The following is a 17,215-nucleotide window of genomic DNA, read 5'->3' as shown; positions in this document are numbered from 1 at the left end:
AAATAAAAAAGGAACGTATCAGAAGCTGTTATTTCTGCTTTTAATTCTTCCTTAGAACACATTATCTTTTCCTGTTTTCTTAGCTTTATGCCTTCCAGGTAGTTACTAAGCCTGGCTATACTTGATGGAATTGATACCTCAGTCATTACAGCTGGCTACTTTACTACGCTTTAGTTAATCCTTGTAGTATTTCCTGTATTACACACAGTAGCTCTCAATGATCAACTAACTACATGCTAACTGTAGGCTGTGTTTCCTAACACAGCCTGCAATCAGAAATTAAATGTTTTGCAATATTTTAGAGAAAGAGATTACAAGAAAAACAGTGACACATGACATTCACATAACTCATCAGCACCAACCATCCTGACACTTTTGCCTTTCTTAGTGTTTGGTTTGAAAGCTGCCTGCCTCTTAGGCTGATAAACAGCTGATGTGAATTGGATGAGTTTTAGGCATTCTCAGTCTACAAAGAGGTCTGTGATTCCACAGCTACAGACGCCTTACAAAACCCAACAGGTTAAGCCTGGAAGAAAACCAGCAAAGATCATATTTTTTTGAATAGGTATTGTCATAATAATTCACCTTCCCATCGTTACTATGACCATTAGAAATATCCTGAAAAATTAAGAAAAGAATGAACCTTAGAGGTGACTAACCTCTTGCATAAATGGAGGCTTATTGATGAGAAAATGGGAAGAACTTACTCAATTATTGTCAAGTCTGTCCTCACCAACTGATACATTAAACATGTCAGTCTCCAGAAACACTAAATTCAATGAATAAACTATCATTTTCCTGAGTTCTGAGTAGCTGAATGTTTGATAAGAATAAAGAATCGTATGCATATCCATAATGCACATGACAATGCCAAACTCAAGGCTGTGTTAATTTTCTCCAGTTTAGTGGAATCTCTTCGATCTTCTTTAGCTAATGCAAGGCTGTTTTCATCTATGGATAGGTAAAGACTTTGGGGAAGCTGGGGTTTCGCAATGAGCTTGCTGAAAGAATGAAAGAATGGATGTAGCAAAACACATCAGCAAACACCTACAGTTTAAAGACTATTACTAGTGGCCTTTTATTCAAGATAGCTATCTATCTACTGCCAGAAAGAGAAAAAGCCTTTTTGTTTGCAAAGATGTAAGGCACTCACTTCATGGAGCAGATTGAAAGGGAATAAAATTTTTTGACAATTTAACAGCCCAAAAACAATTGTGGAAAAAAACACCAAAAAACCCCACTGACTGTTAGAAACATGAAAGACTGACATAGATATTTCTACTGACACATCTGCAGGTACAAGAATGGCTGACCAGACTGGAAATATCTGAAGCATCTCTGAACAAGCATCAGTAGAAGTGACATGCAGCAACAGGATCATTTGAGTAACATGAACATTTTGGAATATAAGGCACCAAGTATCATGAAACAGTTGTGAACATGAGCATCCCCAGAAGGAGCGAGTACCCTGAAGACCATGGGATTGGCTTGATTGAGGAAAACCATGGAAAGTGTGGTTACAGGACAGGGAGGATGGACTGAGGTGGTGACATAGCATAGAGCTAGAATATGCTCTAACTGAGCATACTGATAGTATGCTCTATGAGTAAAATATTAAGATATTAAGAGATTAAGAGTAAAATATTAAAGTATTATTCTGCAACTTTACTTAACCAACATTTCTTTAACAACAGAAGGACTATAATGCATAACTGAAAGATTTTTCTTCAGATTGTCATGACTATACAACAGATTGTTACTGAAGACAACTGCCAGGGCGTAACATCTAAAAGCAAACAAACAAAACCCCCAAACTGTCCCTTTTAAAATTTATTTTTAAATAAAAAAAGACAGTAAAGAAATATTCCTTCCACCTTATCAGATCCATCAAAGTTTCAAAACAGAGATGGCATCTGTGAAGTGTTTTGCTTTTGATTGAAGGTGTTTAATGATTGACTCATTGAATACTGTGAGGAAGACTCCTGCCAGTACGGTGTCAGCAACAGCTTATACAGCTACAGCAGACATACATGTCCTCTTTGGTTTCATAATCTGAACTGATCTATTCTAAATATCAGGTATTTAATTGAATTGTTATTGGTTCCTCTTAGAAGTTTCATTTACTGCCACTGCAGTATAAGTGCCTTTATGAGTTTGCTGTTCTTGGTTACAGGTTCTTTTGAAAGCACAGAATTATTTTCCTCCTCTGAGGATTCAAACATAAGAAATCAGCAAGAATGCTGAAATACAATATTCAAAGCTGATCTTCATGTGGTAATTTATTTCAGGATATTTTATTGATGGCACAGACATCAGAAATAAGTGCTCAGTAAGGACCGTGTTGTTCTGCTGTTTTGCCACGAATATATGGCAAAACAAATACTCAATAGAAAAACCACAGGCTGTGCTATAGTATCACACTACATAGAAACTATTTACAGCACTAATAACCAAAACCATCAATAGGATGACCCTGCTCTGTTGCAGAAAAAGCCCTATGGATAAACGTTGATAAGCTTAGGACAGAATGAAGATTGACGATGGGTATCTGGGTTTGGTTTCTCTACAGTCTGACATTTGTAACTAACTATAGCGCTAAATTTGTGCTCCATGTAAGGGAAAGGCGGCCTCAAATCAGCCAATCTCAGCAAAGAAAAAGCCCTTTCTGGGAACAGCTGATGACTTGCCTATTTCATAAACGTTAGTGTAAATTTATGTTGCTTTATCTCACACATACTTCTCTCCACATGCTAAAATTGTGCAAATCAGCTGTCGTGATTGCTTGGCTTTAGATACTGTGATAATGAAGCTAAGGACTAATTCAGTTTTCAGACTGGAATTTCATTTTAAAAGCCAGGACAGGAAAAAAAGGTTAGGAGCTATAACTTGAAAATTGTGTGGAAAACGAAATTCCAGTAGGAAGAACACAAAACAGAAAAACTATTTCACCAAACAACTGCCACCAACTTCAATCATCCCTCACTAATATACATGTATTCATAATGCCTCTACATTGAACTACAAACAAGAATTACAATGAATCTCAAATTCTGAGAGTTTAATTAATGAAAAGCTTTTACCAGAGACAACAGTGGCTTAAATCTACAAACACACCACCATGTATCTGGACAGACCCTCGCGTACATTAAGACTTGCACTGTCTAGCACTGATTTTACTTGTACCCCTACTCCAGCGTGAAGAAGAGTATCTATGCATAAAACATCTCACGCAGCTAACGTAATGTAGACATACATCACATAAACAAAGCAAATCTTTCTGCCAGAGCATATCACAAGTTAGACACCAAGCAAACATACTTTTATTTAACCAAAATTAAAGCATCAATGTGTCTGTGCATTCCACTATGAAACAAAGTTGATTAAAAAAAATGTGGATTTGGATATTTTTCTCCTCAGAGAAGTATATACGTTGATGACAACTGCAAGTAACCCCACATCTCTAAAATTTAACACTGCAACAGGAATGTCCATCCATAATGAATCCCCAACAAACCAAACACAATCTTTGTATAAGGGCCCCTCTGAATAATCTTTTCTCATTGTTACTGAAGAACTCATGATATAAATCAATTCTATACATCTTGAATTCCACCTTTTTGTAAAGGGTAAAAACTTCCCCCTCCCCTTTTTTTAGTATAAGGAAGTGTTGCCATAACACCATCAGCACAAGAAGGGTGGAGAAAATTAGGGTATTGCAACATTAATAAACTTTTAAATTCTGCTTATGAAGTGAGTGCTTAGTCTCCTTTGAAGACACCTCAGAAACACTTGAAAACAAGGCTTAAGATAGCATAGGTTTTTTTAGCGTTCACGTCTATTGAAGTGCAATGGCATCTGTTTATACAACTTTAGCAATAATAGGAATAATTTTCATTTCTCCTGTTATAATACCAGCACTGTTTTTGGGGGGGGTATTTTATGATTTTTTCAATTCAGAACTGCCACCTGGAATTGACCAACCTCTAAAGCTTCGTTTTTTCCATTCATTGTTGGTAACAACCATGATCTCGGTAAGTGAACTTTCTTAAAATGGGGGATTTCACTTTTATTTTGGTAGGATATTTGGGAGCTAGAATATAAGGGCTTAAGAAAAAAAAGAGAAGCAGCAGCACCCCCTGAAGCCTGTCAGCATTGTTATATGAACAAAATCATGTTAAATTAGCTCATAAAACTGATATAACTAATCTGAAAATCTTATTTAGATTTCTCAGTGCAACTGTCAAACTGCAGCCACTTTATATTGGAAAACTGTTTCATGTGAAAATTTAAAAAAACCCTATGTATACTGTACCTATTGAACTGCATGTACATATAATAATGCTATCTATTCAGAAGCAAGCCTACATTACTCCTCTTCTTTTGAATTCTTTCTTTTCAACAGGGAAAGATTTTGGAGAAGCTAGGGATCTGCCGTGATGTAAGCTTATTGCGAGTTGTGCTAGATGGAATACCACCATGGAGAGATTCAAAACTTCTTATCAAAGATCTCAAAGTAGATGAGGTACCCTTGAGGATTTATCAGCCTAAATGGCCACCTACCAGAAAAAGAAGAGGAATACTGTATTTTCATGGAGGCGCTGGCACATTTGGGAGCATTAGTAAGAAATCAGCAAGTTTTATTTTTAAAATCAAATCCAAACCTTTACATTTTTACCTTCAGACATGTGTCAGACAATATCTCACCTGTCCTTCCTAATGACAATAGTCTTTGCAATCTCAATACTAACTGCAAAACACCTTGCGGAATTAATAGGCTAGTGCACAGTTAAGAGTAATCACATTTCTGCTTCCTTTGGGCTACAGGTGAAGTTGATGAAAGCAGCTCTTAGCAGATCTGAGGCTTCTAAATCTAGAACTATGACCCAGGAACCCCTCAATCAGCTGTCAGCTAAAAGCAGAGGGACTCTTCCTGCTGAAGCTGTTCTGAGAAAGATCCAGTTTGCTGGGGCAGAGAAAGAGAGATTATGAAAAGAAAACGCATATATGCTTAGGTCACTGTGAGGGAAGCTCAGCTCCCAGGATGTTCTTGTACCTTAATTAATGGCTAGCTGAAAATAAGGTATGGCAATAGTCCTGGAGTAAGGGTTGGAATCCATGTCTCTTCCCTCCTTCTCTGTACTCCAACTTTTCTGCAAATGTAACTTAAAACATTTTTACGCTGATACAGAACTCAGCCTAGATCTACTTTCTGGAATAATTACAGTATCACGAAAACAGTAAAGCTGTTGCTAAAAAGAATACATTCCGGCTTCGTTCTTCGGAACAATGCTTTGGTTACTTCTCCAGGAGAAATTTTTAGGTTTGGATCTCAACTGGACTAAAGTGTTTCCTGTAAGCTTGGACAGGGCATCAAAGTTCAGAATTTAAGATCTACTTCTGTGCTCAGCACCCAACTTCTGTGTAGAAACACTACAAAAGTCAGTGTTTCTCAACTTGCAGTCCATGCATCAAAAGAAGTCTAAAAAATATAATATGATCCAAGAAAGAATTTAAAGAATATATAAAAAAATTTTGTAAATATATTCCCATTCACGCAAACAAGCAATCAAAATGAAGGAAAATCTAAATAATAAATGAGCATTAAAAATAGAACCAATTTGAGGGAGTTTGATTCTTGTGGTAACACTGCACAGAACACTTTATTTCTTTTTCAGAAAGGAAGAGAACCCTTTGGTTGTCTCTGTAGCTGCTGGCTCACCCTCCTAACTGTTCTGGATCTCTTTCTGAGCAACCAAGTCTATGTGTGCGTTGTCTGGAAGACAAGGCACCTAACATGGAAATCTAGATTTCATTCCAGGGGTCAGACAGGGAATTGTGTGGGGTTTGAATCGTTTACTGTTTCAAAGGGTAAGTCTCCACTAGCACTATGTTAGGCAGACTTCAGTTATCTGCAAGTGAGTCTGAAAGTCCACTTAGCTTCGTTTAGCATCACACAGAAACAATAACGTAATTTCTAGTATTTTAGGTTTCATTCTGCACTGTGGCAGAAATTATCTTCCCTTGTTTTACTGCAGAGCGCGTTGGTCTGGGTGGAGTGTTAGGCTGACACCAGCTGTGATGCTTCTAGTTCTAGAGGTCGTTTGGGTGGCAGCGAGGACTCGAGAGATAAGCCTCTGTGATGTAAGTGAAAGGTGAACTGCTTTTGCTGGAAGAAAAAAACACACCGCAGAGTTGCATAGTTGTAGTTGTTGTTCACAACACAATTGCTGTTGCACAATCAGCACACTGAGCGAGCTAAATCACATGCCATGGCTTAATATAATACCTATACCAACACACTGACTGTAGTCTGTGACCTTTCCTTTGAAACACCATTGGTACTCGGTAACAGGAAAGCAACTAACATAATGACAAGTTTTTAAAAGGATGTGGAGAATTCACACACTAGTAAGCCTGAAGTCTGCAACTAGGAAATTAGCTGAAGCTACAATGAAGAACAGAATAAGTGGACAGATCAATATGACTTGCTGCTTAAAATTCATGCAAATGGAAGTCATCCTTCACAAATCAATTTAAGCTTTTTAAGAGAGTCAGCAAATACATGAATAAAGGAGACTGAGTTGATAAAACCTACTTTGATTTCCAAGAGAGTCTCTTGGAGAGGCTACTCACCCATGACACAAGAGGGAAGGTCTTTCATTCAGATAAAAACAGATTAAAAGACAGAAACAGGGTTGTGGGAGGTTCCTGCGAGATTCCCATAAGCAGATCTGTGCTGGGACCACTGCCAATCAATATATTCAAAACCAGAAAAGATGGTGAAAGCTGATATAATACCAATTTCTTCAGGGTAGTAAATGGATGGCTGAAAAACTGCAGAATGTCTTTATGATAGCAAAGGATTAGACAATAAAATGACAGGTGAAATGGTGTGTAGAGAAGTCAAACAGATGAACAGAACGTCCTAACGTTATAAATAAAACAATGGACTCTAAGCAGACTACTCCCTTGCAGGAAGATCTTGGGATTATGGCAGAAAATTGCCTGAAAATATTGACTTAGTGTGCAGTAGCAGCCAAAAAGCAAATAAAATGCTAGGAATTATTATTATGAAAGGACAAAACAGGGAACTTCTTTATGCCACTCTAGTAAATCCATGGTGCATCTGAATATAGTATACTGCTTATAGTTCTGGCTCCCATACCTTCAAAAGCATATGGCAGTACGAGAGAGGCTTGCATAGGTGAGAAAAGTGTTTCTGTACAGAGAATAAGCGAATAGACGATGACTCTTGAGGTTGGAAAAGACAGGTAAAGACAGATACACTAAATGTCTACAAAATCATGAGAAGCAAGAGAAGTTAAACAGGGAATGATTATCCACCATTTCTTATAGCACAAGAGTTAATGTCACCAAATGGAAGTAGCAAATGCCAGGTACAAAAGGAGCAAATAGAAATGGTTCTTTACACCTTTGTAAGCAAGCTAAGGAATTCTTCACTGCACAAAGTTGTTAATGTTAAAACCACGGGTTCAAGAAGTGGTTTGAATAATTCAGGGAAGAAACATTAATCAACAGCACTAAATATAAAGACGCAGTTTCTCTCTCAAAGGAGTGCCCTGAGCCTCAACTACTTGTATGCTTCTTATTACTATATGCTTGTCCTCGGTTTATGCTTCTCCTTAGACATCTTTCGTTGACCACCACCTGAGATGTGATACCAGCCTAGACACGCTTCTATTTTTTCTTAGCTTTACCATTCTTACATGCTTATATCATGCCCTAGCAGCCTTATACTATGCCCTAACAGCCACTGACCAATAACCAGAAAATATGTTAACATACTTTAATAGCACAGCAAAAGTTACTTAGCAGTCGCAGTTATCAGTTGCAGTGCGTTCCACAGAACATATGTTCAAGGATCTATATTTTCATTTCAAAAGGATATTTGACTTTTAAAACATCATTTCTGATAAACTTTCTCTTTAGGAGCCTTTGAAAGAATATGCCGCTATATTGCCAAAAAATGCAACTCAGTGGTTGTGTCTGTTGGGTAAGTGCTAATTCTACATAGAAGTATTTATGGTAATACAGTTCATAGTTGAACCATTTCTGAAAAATACGCTGAAAAGATTTACTGTTTTAGATTGTGGTCCCTATTTTTCGCTTTAGCCTTTCATTTAATTTAGAAATGTGCTTATAGGCAAAGTATTCTAAAATAGCTGCAACACCGTTAGTTTGTCTTTCCAACCTACACTAGTTCAAAACAAATATAATCCTTAAAATTTAGAAAAAAAGGCCTACATAACTACCATACCAGTCAATCGTGAACAAGGCAAATTAAATTTTTGTAATTATTTTGACAATAACTACAATATCTTTGACATTTCAGTTATCGTTTGGCTCCTGAACACCCATACCCAGGGCAATATTTTGATTGTCTCAATGCCACCTTATACTTTATGAGGAATTTAGAAGAGTATCATGTGGATCCTGCTCTCATCATCATTAGCGGAGACAGTTGTGGAGCTAATTTTGCCACAGTTATTTGCCAAATACTGCTGAATAAAAGAGATCTCCCAAAAGTACGTGCTCAGATCTTACTTTATCCAGGACTACAGGGGCTAGATTTTCATTTGCCTTCCTATCAGCAGAATGCTTCAGTCCCCATGTTGTTTCGGAAGCTAGTTATCTACTTCTGTTTTCGTTATCTTAATAAAGAACCATCAGTTTTGGAAGATGTCCTAGAAAACTGCCATGTTCCTGAGAGTATGAAACGGAAGTATAAAAAATGGATAAGTGCTGACATTATTCCTGATGAATTTAAGATCAGAGGCTACGTACCACAGAAATCCACTTCATATAAACGTGAAGTCCATGATGCAATCAAAGAACTTCTAGCAATAACATTTTCCCCACTTTTAGCTGAAGATTCCGTTATTTGCCAGCTCCCTGAATCCTACATTGTGACCTGTGAGTTTGATGTGCTTAGGGATGATGGACTGTTATACAAAAAGCGATTAGAGGACAATGGCGTTCAAGTGACCTGGTATCATTCTGAGAGTGGCTTCCATGGAATTTTAGCCTTTTTTGGCTATGGGATTTTTTCCTTTTTATCTGGAAAAAAGATAATGGATAGTATTGTGAATTATATAAACAGTTTATAAAAGTGTTTTTCAGAACAAAGATGCAAGTCTTACATTATCCTCAGTGAATTTACACTTGGCAAAGAATGCAAACATTTTTGATTTTTGTTTTGGATTTTGACTTCATGTTGTACTTTCTAATTTCTACTTCTGCAGTGACTCTCAAACAAATGTTATGATTATTCAAAGTACCATCATTCTAGAAAACATGATAAAAACACACCAATAAGATCAAGATGCAAAAGCGAGGCACCTGGCACCTACTGTTTCACTTCAACTCTAGCAGTTCTAGTATCTTTGCATGGCTGGCACGCATTCAAGGCAAGCAGCAAGAACATCTCTTCCTGAAGATTCTTCGACTGCTCAGAAATGCTGAAGACAACAACCAGGGTCTACTTTGGTGCTCGTGAGAGACAGGAGCTGTTTAGGGTATCAGATGGGGAGCCCAGTGACTCAGGTTCTGTTAAGTCTTATGTCAGATAGTGAAACTGCAGCTATACATTTTAATTTCTAGGATTAGTCTGCCCAAAGACTACACTTTTCTTGAAAAAGTACAGTCAAAAGAAAGGCTTCTGTCTGAAGCAGAAGTTTTAAACTGGAACTAGTTTGCAAGATTTTGTTTGCAACCTCAGAAATGATGTTTTGTTTTGGAACTTGATTCTTAAACTAGAACCTCTAAACTTTAATGACAGTGTCCATGTTAGGAAAGTGCAGAGGTGAGACTTCTTTTCCTTTTTGTACTCTTTGCTTTTCTTTCAAGATTACCTTATGCTCAAGACTACCTGTTATGCTACCTGTTATACTATGTTTGTTGAAAAAGTTCTGAAGATCACAGTTGTAAGAAGGTAGAGAAGCACAAAATTATACTATCTTATCATTGTAATGCCATGGCAATTTTGTGATGCTTTCAACAACAACAATACCCCCTAGCACTTTAAATATTTCTGTCACAAGAGCAAGTTACATTTGCTAAACACATACTCACTGATAAACTTAAATCAACACCTCGCAGTGAAAGGAACAACGCAACACTAGGAGACAGAGACCACAATCTTGCTAATTCTGCCTAGTCAAATCTGTGCTGTGCACAGTAATTAATTTACCAGACAACCAGACTATCCAAGACTACTGGATATTCAACTTCTTCACTGTTAGAGTCGTTAGGCATTGGAATGGGCTCCACAGGGAGGTGGTGGAGTCACCATCCCTGGAGGTGTTCACAAAACGTTTAGATGTGGCGCTTCAAGACATGGTTTAGTGGGTTTAGTGGGCATGGTGGCATCAGGTATACGGTTGGACTTGATGATCTTTGAGGTCTCTTCCAACCATAATGATTCTATGATTCTATGATTGTATATAATCACACAACTGTGGAAATGTAATACAAACTGAAAGTCCAGAAAGACCATTGAGTGAGTTTTTTGTTTTGTTTTGTTTTTTTTAATCTAGACTTTTGCTGGTTTGAAACAAAATATTTCCTTCTACTTCAGAATATTTACGATGACCATGTGCCCTATTAAAAGCTCTCAACTTCTCACTGGAAAAAATGATGAAGTTTCATTTTTTATAAAGTTTTCTAACTAAAATGACATGGTACTTTCCCCCCATCATTTACTATTTACCTTAAAAAAAAAAAAAAAATTATAACATGGCTGTGTAATGAAGTCAGATTTTTACCTCTCATTTCCCTGGGAATCTGCAATTTCAACAATGTTCTGACATCCTAGCTATTTGAAGAGTTGCAGGCTCAGAGTCACAATTAGTATCTCAAGCATCATTTAAACTACAGCATCTCTACATTAGCATAATCCCATTCTACAGCAAGAACAACATAAAGCAATTTGATTTGAAACTTTCATTCCTGATTACCTTAAATCATTTTACGCTGTACCTGTTGCACACTGATAGTTACTGAAGTTTACCTGATACGAGGTAACCTGATCATGAATCTAAACTCAGCCTCCTGTGGTTTTTTTTTAACCATGTTCTTCTTTTAGAAGAAAACACAAATACTAAAAAAGCTGAGATTGAGGTAATGACATAATTTTATAAGTACACCTTTCCAAAAAAACATTGGTGACAATCTATTTGGCCTTTTAGAGTGACAGTCGTCATACACAGGTTCGTAGCTCTGCATAATCCTAGAGAAACTCTTCTTCAGAATAGTGTTCAAATGCCCTGTGTCCATTTTCCACCTCTAATTAATTTAATATTAATGCAGTTTATGAATAATACTCTTCTCTCAGCTAAGGACTGGTTTCTTGCAAAAATTCCGAAATGAGGTGGGCACAGATCTTGTAACAGATTCAGGACTTTGACCAACTTATCTTTTGTGAAATAAAGGGAGCATGGGGAAAGAAAGTGGGAGAGGGAAAGATACCTACTAATGTATTTGTAAAAGGGAGGAGAAAGGTTTTTACCAGAGCAAGCTTACGACGAACAAAGAATCAGGAAGTAACAAGCCAAAGATATCTGGGAAAGTCAAATCAAAGACATTTCAGATCACTTTGCTACTCAGCAAAATGGCAGTTGTATACACACTGCTGGTGTTATTTTTAGCAGTTTTTGTTGCTGGATTTATATTGTTGGTCATGGGAGCAATTAATTTTGATTTCTCCAACTCAGAAATTCCTCCTGGAGTGAATCAGCCTGTAAAGCTCCGAATCATTCATGTAATGTTAATAAGCAGAGCTGTGGTGGTAAGTTAACCTGGTGTGATTTCTGGGGGGAAGAACGGTGAACCTGTACCTTTTAAACTTAATGCAATGCTAGAACGCTGCTTGGAATTAATTTTCAGACAGGAGAGCAGGGCATTGCTATCATGCTGCATGTTGTATTTAGAAGCTCAGTTTTGCTAAAGAAACCTTCGCCAGATTTTTTACACTACACTGCATTATTACAGTCCTGCCTAGCTTTTACGTTAGGCAGTATGTAAATGCTGCCTAACACAAGCATTTGAAAGTCTGACTGCTTCTACAACGAATTGTGCTAACCTAGCAATAATTTGATTAAGAATGCTTATACATGTTGGATCATGTGTATTTCCATTCTAGGTTCAGAATATATTAGATGTGTTTGGGCTATGCTTTCCAGCTTCTCTTGGACTTGGGGATGAGGAGTTATGTATTTATTTTGAAAATAAAATTAGAAACTGAACATTTCAGAGACCAGTTTTGGGAAGGGGGAGTTGTCACACAGTGACAAAATTAGGTAACGTTACCCACGAGGAGCTGATGGAATTCCACCTCCCCTGAACACATATTTATAACTCCTGCAGCAACTAAGCAGGCTGGTCTGATGGGAATTTGGGGTTCTGGCCAGCCCAACTTCTTCAGAAATACCTGAGATAGCAGAAGTTGCGCATATATTTAATAAATTACTTAAACACCTCCAAGAAGGACAAACTATTTAAAATGGAGAAAAAAAAAAGTCTCTGTCAGAAATATTCTAGATTATAGTGGACCATAGTAAAGAATTCTAGATATATACTGTCATGCTTTGGCTGCACACAAGTTGTAATTAGAAAGAGATTACTTCACTTAAACAGCTGGAAAAGCCAGTTCTCTTTTATCATCTATACACTGCCCATTAGTACCATAAGCCAGAATCTATGCTGCAATGTAAACAACACAGGATGAAAGAAACCAAACAAGCTGAATGTAAAGGTGAGAATATTCTCTGCAGTTGTTCCATTTCTGCTTGGAAAATAGCAAATACAAAAGAATAAATAATGTTGTCCTGTTTGTATACAATCAGAGACACTAAGACTAGTTTCTATAATGAATTAAATTCAGTATGTTAATAAAGTTTCTTCAGCCTCAAATCAGACATGGAGAACATTATAAATAGCTGGAGTCACTGAAGTAAAGGTCTTTCATAGGCAAATATATTGAGTCATAACACTGTACTGACAATCCATACAAATGTGGCAGTCTAATAAGAAATATTCATAACAAAATATTGAATATTAAGAGTTTGTTCCAAATCTCCATAAGGACCAAAGTGCTGGTTTGGTATGACTAAACAACGTATTTCAAAACAGATGTTTTGCCTTTTTTTTCATTTTTGCAAAGTTATGTTGGACCAGTAGCTCTCATTTGTATTCTTTTCATCTTCTGGTGCCTGGCATGAATATCACTATGACATACAGAAACAACAGAAGTTTAGGCCTACTAAATATCTCAGGATCTTCTTGCCAGTGCATTGCACGCATCAGTGAAAACTTCCAAGATGAATCAAAAAGAATTATCAAATACATTCTCAACTTAGTCAACTCTGCTTTGGGCAAGTGTCCACATCATGAAAATCAGCACCAGAACTATCACCTTTTGCTACATTTTCACATCTTCTCAGGGGCAAGGACAGAATAACCAGTGGAAACCAAACTCATTTTCAATGTTAGGTGAAGGACTCACTGAGAAAGCAAAGGGATATGTTTCACCAGTCTTTGTTAATGCTGCATTGTTTTGGATTATGTTCTTCGGTGAACACTGCTGTTCACGTGACTTCTCATGATGCTACTGTGACTTGTTCAGTTGTACTACACCTGTACAACTACTCAAATATTTTATGATTGTCCTAAAATAATACGAATTGGACATCACAAGTATACTGCCCATACAGTTCCTTTACTCTGGAGAATACAGAATCTCGTGAGTGAACTCCCTATTCTCTTTGCCTTTGAACAGGGAAAGATTTTGGAAAATATCGGCATCTGCAGTCAGCTTAGCTTTGTGCGGTACATGCAAGGCAGAAAGACTCTAGGAGTGGACCCGAAGCTCTTCATCAAGGACCTGTGGTTTGAGAAGGTACCTGTAAGGATTTATCAGCCTAAGGTTCCATCTGCCAGCCAAAGGAGAGGAGTTATGTATTTCCATGGAGGAGGATGGGTATTTGGAAGTCTTGGTAAGATATCTAACAGAAAAAATACTGTCATTTAGTTAAAGAAGTATCTACTTTATAAACAGTAAAGTTGATTGTCGCTTGATCTGTAGCAGTTATGAAGTTCAAGTATAACCACACATGCACTCTCCTAAGTCTTGCTATCAGAAGAAAGCATCTGCTATGCATTATGTGATTTTTCTTAAAGACAAGGACAGTGAGATATAAGGGGAAAAAACACAGTAAGCAAATACTGAAATAGGAGGATGAAGGGGTACAAAAGATCTGAGGAGCTACGTAGGAAGGGGTAGAGAAAAGTAGAGAGTATTTTCTTCTTGCAATTCTTTCACTTATGCAATAGACAACATTAGTACTCTGGCAAAAAAACAGAACAAACCAAACCCAAACCCCATCAAATACGTTTCTTTCAGAGACCCATGAAAAGCTATGCCGCTCTATTGCCAGAGAAAGTGAATCAGTGGTTGTATCTGTTGGGTGAGTCTTTCCTCATGCTGTTTTTAAGACATTATTTCCTACAGTGTAAATATCACCTTATAGCAACCACCATTATCAGAGAAATGTTTCTGTGGGACTTGTCAAGCACGTGATTTACAAATTCGCTCTGCTCTTGTTTGGAGCCACTGAAGCCTGACTCAGGCTAAGTTTTCACTGTCTGACTACATCACAAATAATGCTTTGGGATATCTAGCTAGAAAATGGTTTTGAATCAATGTTTTCAAATTCCAAACTCAAAATTGATAGTAAACAGATAGAAAGCCATATATTCTACTTAATCTTTATTCAAGGAAACTCTGCTTGATGCTTAGAGAAGCACTATGTGAATGACAAGCTAGTATCATCATCATATACTGACATAATGATTTGGATTATGAGCATATGGTTGCACTGTAACAAAGACATAAACCAGAAGTATTGTCATTTGTATCCAACCCATGGAAAGCTAAAGCATAAAACGACTAAATGACTGTCAATAAAACCTAGACATTGTTGGCAGCTGAGTACTTCTGTGTTGTTAAAGACCTGAGAAACTCCTGAACAGCTGATACTCTAACAAGTTAATCTGCACCACCTGGTCCAACTAGCTCCAGTTTATCTATGATCAACTTGTGGAGAAAGGGAAAATTCTGAGGTAATCAGGGTACTGCTGGAACCAGTATTTTCAGCAATACATTTAAAACTAGTATTTCCATCTTGTACTTTTGTTGTCTCCTTTTGTGTGCTAGGTATCGTTTAGCTCCTGAACACAAATACCCTGCTGCGTATGAAGACTGTCTTAATGCCACCGTACACTTTATGAAGAATATGGAGCACTATGGCGTGGATCCTGCCAACGTAATTGTCTGCGGGGACAGTGCTGGGGGCAACCTAGCAGCTGCTGTTAGCCAGACCCTTGCAGGGAGATCAGACCTCCCCAAACTACGTGCTCAGATCTTGATCTACCCAGGCCTTCAGGCACTGGACTTCAATTTACCATCTTATCAGCAGAATCGGGGAGTCCCTCTCTTATTCCGCGAACGTGCTGCTTTCTATATGTTACAGTACCTAAATGGGAATGCATCAAATCTGGAAGAGGTCTTGGAGGGTTCCCATATCCCTATAGATATAAAATTAAATTATAGGAAGTGGGTGAGTCCAGATAACATCCCTGAAGAATTTAAGGTCAGAGGCTACAAACCACATGTGCTACTTGACTGTACAACTGAAGTTTATGAGACACTGAAAAGATTCTGTGAGCCCAACCTGTGTCCGCTGTTAGCCGAAGATGCGATTATTCAGCAGCTGCCTGAGTCTTTCATCTTGACTTGCGAGTACGATGTGCTAAGAGATGATGGCTTGCTTTACAAGAAGAGATTGGAGGACAATGGTGTTCGAGTGACCTGGTACCACCTCGAGGATGGATTCCATGGAATCATAAATTCATTTGATAGTGACTGGTTGTCATTTTCATCTGGAAAAAGGGGTCTTGACAATATTGTGAACTTTCTAAAAAGCTTATAGAAACAATTTTCTTTCCTTCTGTAAGAACTGCCAATTTTCTTTGGTCTTTTATGCTTCTAAATTCCATATAAGAGGTTTAGATAGGACAATTTGTTAATAAGCAATTATGCCAGTGTGACAACTGAAAAAGATATTTCAAGAACAGTAGGAAAGTTTCTTTTAGTGCTGTTTGAAGTATTCTATGTGCAGTCTGCCTATTTTAATCATCAATTTGGACTAGACGCTACTGTCTCAGTAAATATTAAAGATGTGGTAAAATTTTAAATCAACATCTGGTCTGACCCATTTCATTCAATTATGATCTACGGTTTCATTCTTCCTAGAAGGCTAAGTGTTTTGGCAAAGGAGAAAGATACTGATGTTACAATGCTATAAGGCAGTGTCTCTGCTATATGTGACACACAGCATCTGAGTTTAAGATTCCCAGTCAGCAACTTGCAGAAAATTTCTATGGGCTGAGTAACTGGTATTTTAGAATTGAAAAAATGAAGTCAAAATTCCAATTGTCTCCAACAGAGATATTCTATTAACAGCTTTGTTTAAACTGCAATGGAGCAAGTGCTGTAAGTGTTTTCCTACAAGTATGACAAAAAACATTTTCCTGTGCTTAAATACTCTAATAACAAAGTAAGATTGATGCATTTACTTTGGTACAGCACATGTTAGTTAGCTTTTTTTCCCCCTCATGTTAGTTCCTGTTTTCTCTTCTAAATGTCCTTGTTAAAACTATATATTCCAAAATACTTAGAGAATGTCCACAGTACAGGAAACAATATATAGAGTAATAGATATATATATTATAATACATATGTATATTATATAACTATATAATATATATAATACAATATAGAATATGTTGTGGATGCACATCAGACACAAGAGACAACTTAACCTCCACATTAGTTGGCTCTCCTTCTAAATAGCAACCCATCATAAAGTAGACCTTCATTCAGTACTTAACTGCTACCTATGAACAGTCATTCATATCATCCACAATCCAAGAATACCATGTAGAATACCAGGCCCTGTATCAGCCCCACAATTACCATAAAGGTAAACAAGAAATTAAACACATTTTCCTCTGACTCTTCTCCAACGTGATGTATGCTGGCACCTTGCACAACATTTCCAAGGACTGTAAAGTGTGTGGCACCTGAGAGATCTGTTGTGACTTGGACTGCTCTAAGGTTTACTGATATCTGAGAAAG

General features: G+C 37.4%; 2 protein-coding genes across 2 annotated transcripts; both read left to right on the top strand.

Annotated features, from left to right (window-relative positions):
* Window positions 1-3,848: 3,848 nt before the first annotated feature.
* Window positions 3,849-9,128, top strand: LOC104156637 (arylacetamide deacetylase-like 4). Its single transcript, XM_009702321.1, has 4 exons — window positions 3,849-4,031; window positions 4,403-4,619; window positions 7,951-8,014; window positions 8,354-9,128. Exons 1-4 carry the CDS (start codon window positions 3,849-3,851, stop codon window positions 9,126-9,128), a joined length of 1,239 nt encoding a protein of 412 aa, XP_009700623.1.
* Window positions 9,129-11,629: 2,501 nt separating this feature from the next.
* LOC104156636 (arylacetamide deacetylase-like 3) lies at window positions 11,630-16,007 on the top strand. Its single transcript, XM_009702320.1, has 4 exons — window positions 11,630-11,806; window positions 13,796-14,012; window positions 14,420-14,483; window positions 15,233-16,007. Exons 1-4 carry the CDS (start codon window positions 11,630-11,632, stop codon window positions 16,005-16,007), a joined length of 1,233 nt encoding a protein of 410 aa, XP_009700622.1.
* Window positions 16,008-17,215: the final 1,208 nt, after the last annotated feature.

This window comes from Cariama cristata, unplaced genomic scaffold (genome assembly GCF_000690535.1).
Source record: "Cariama cristata isolate BGI_N322 unplaced genomic scaffold, ASM69053v1 scaffold1916, whole genome shotgun sequence".
NCBI classification, from domain to species: domain Eukaryota; kingdom Metazoa; phylum Chordata; class Aves; order Cariamiformes; family Cariamidae; genus Cariama; species Cariama cristata.
This window is presented reverse-complemented; position numbering and strand designations above follow the sequence as displayed.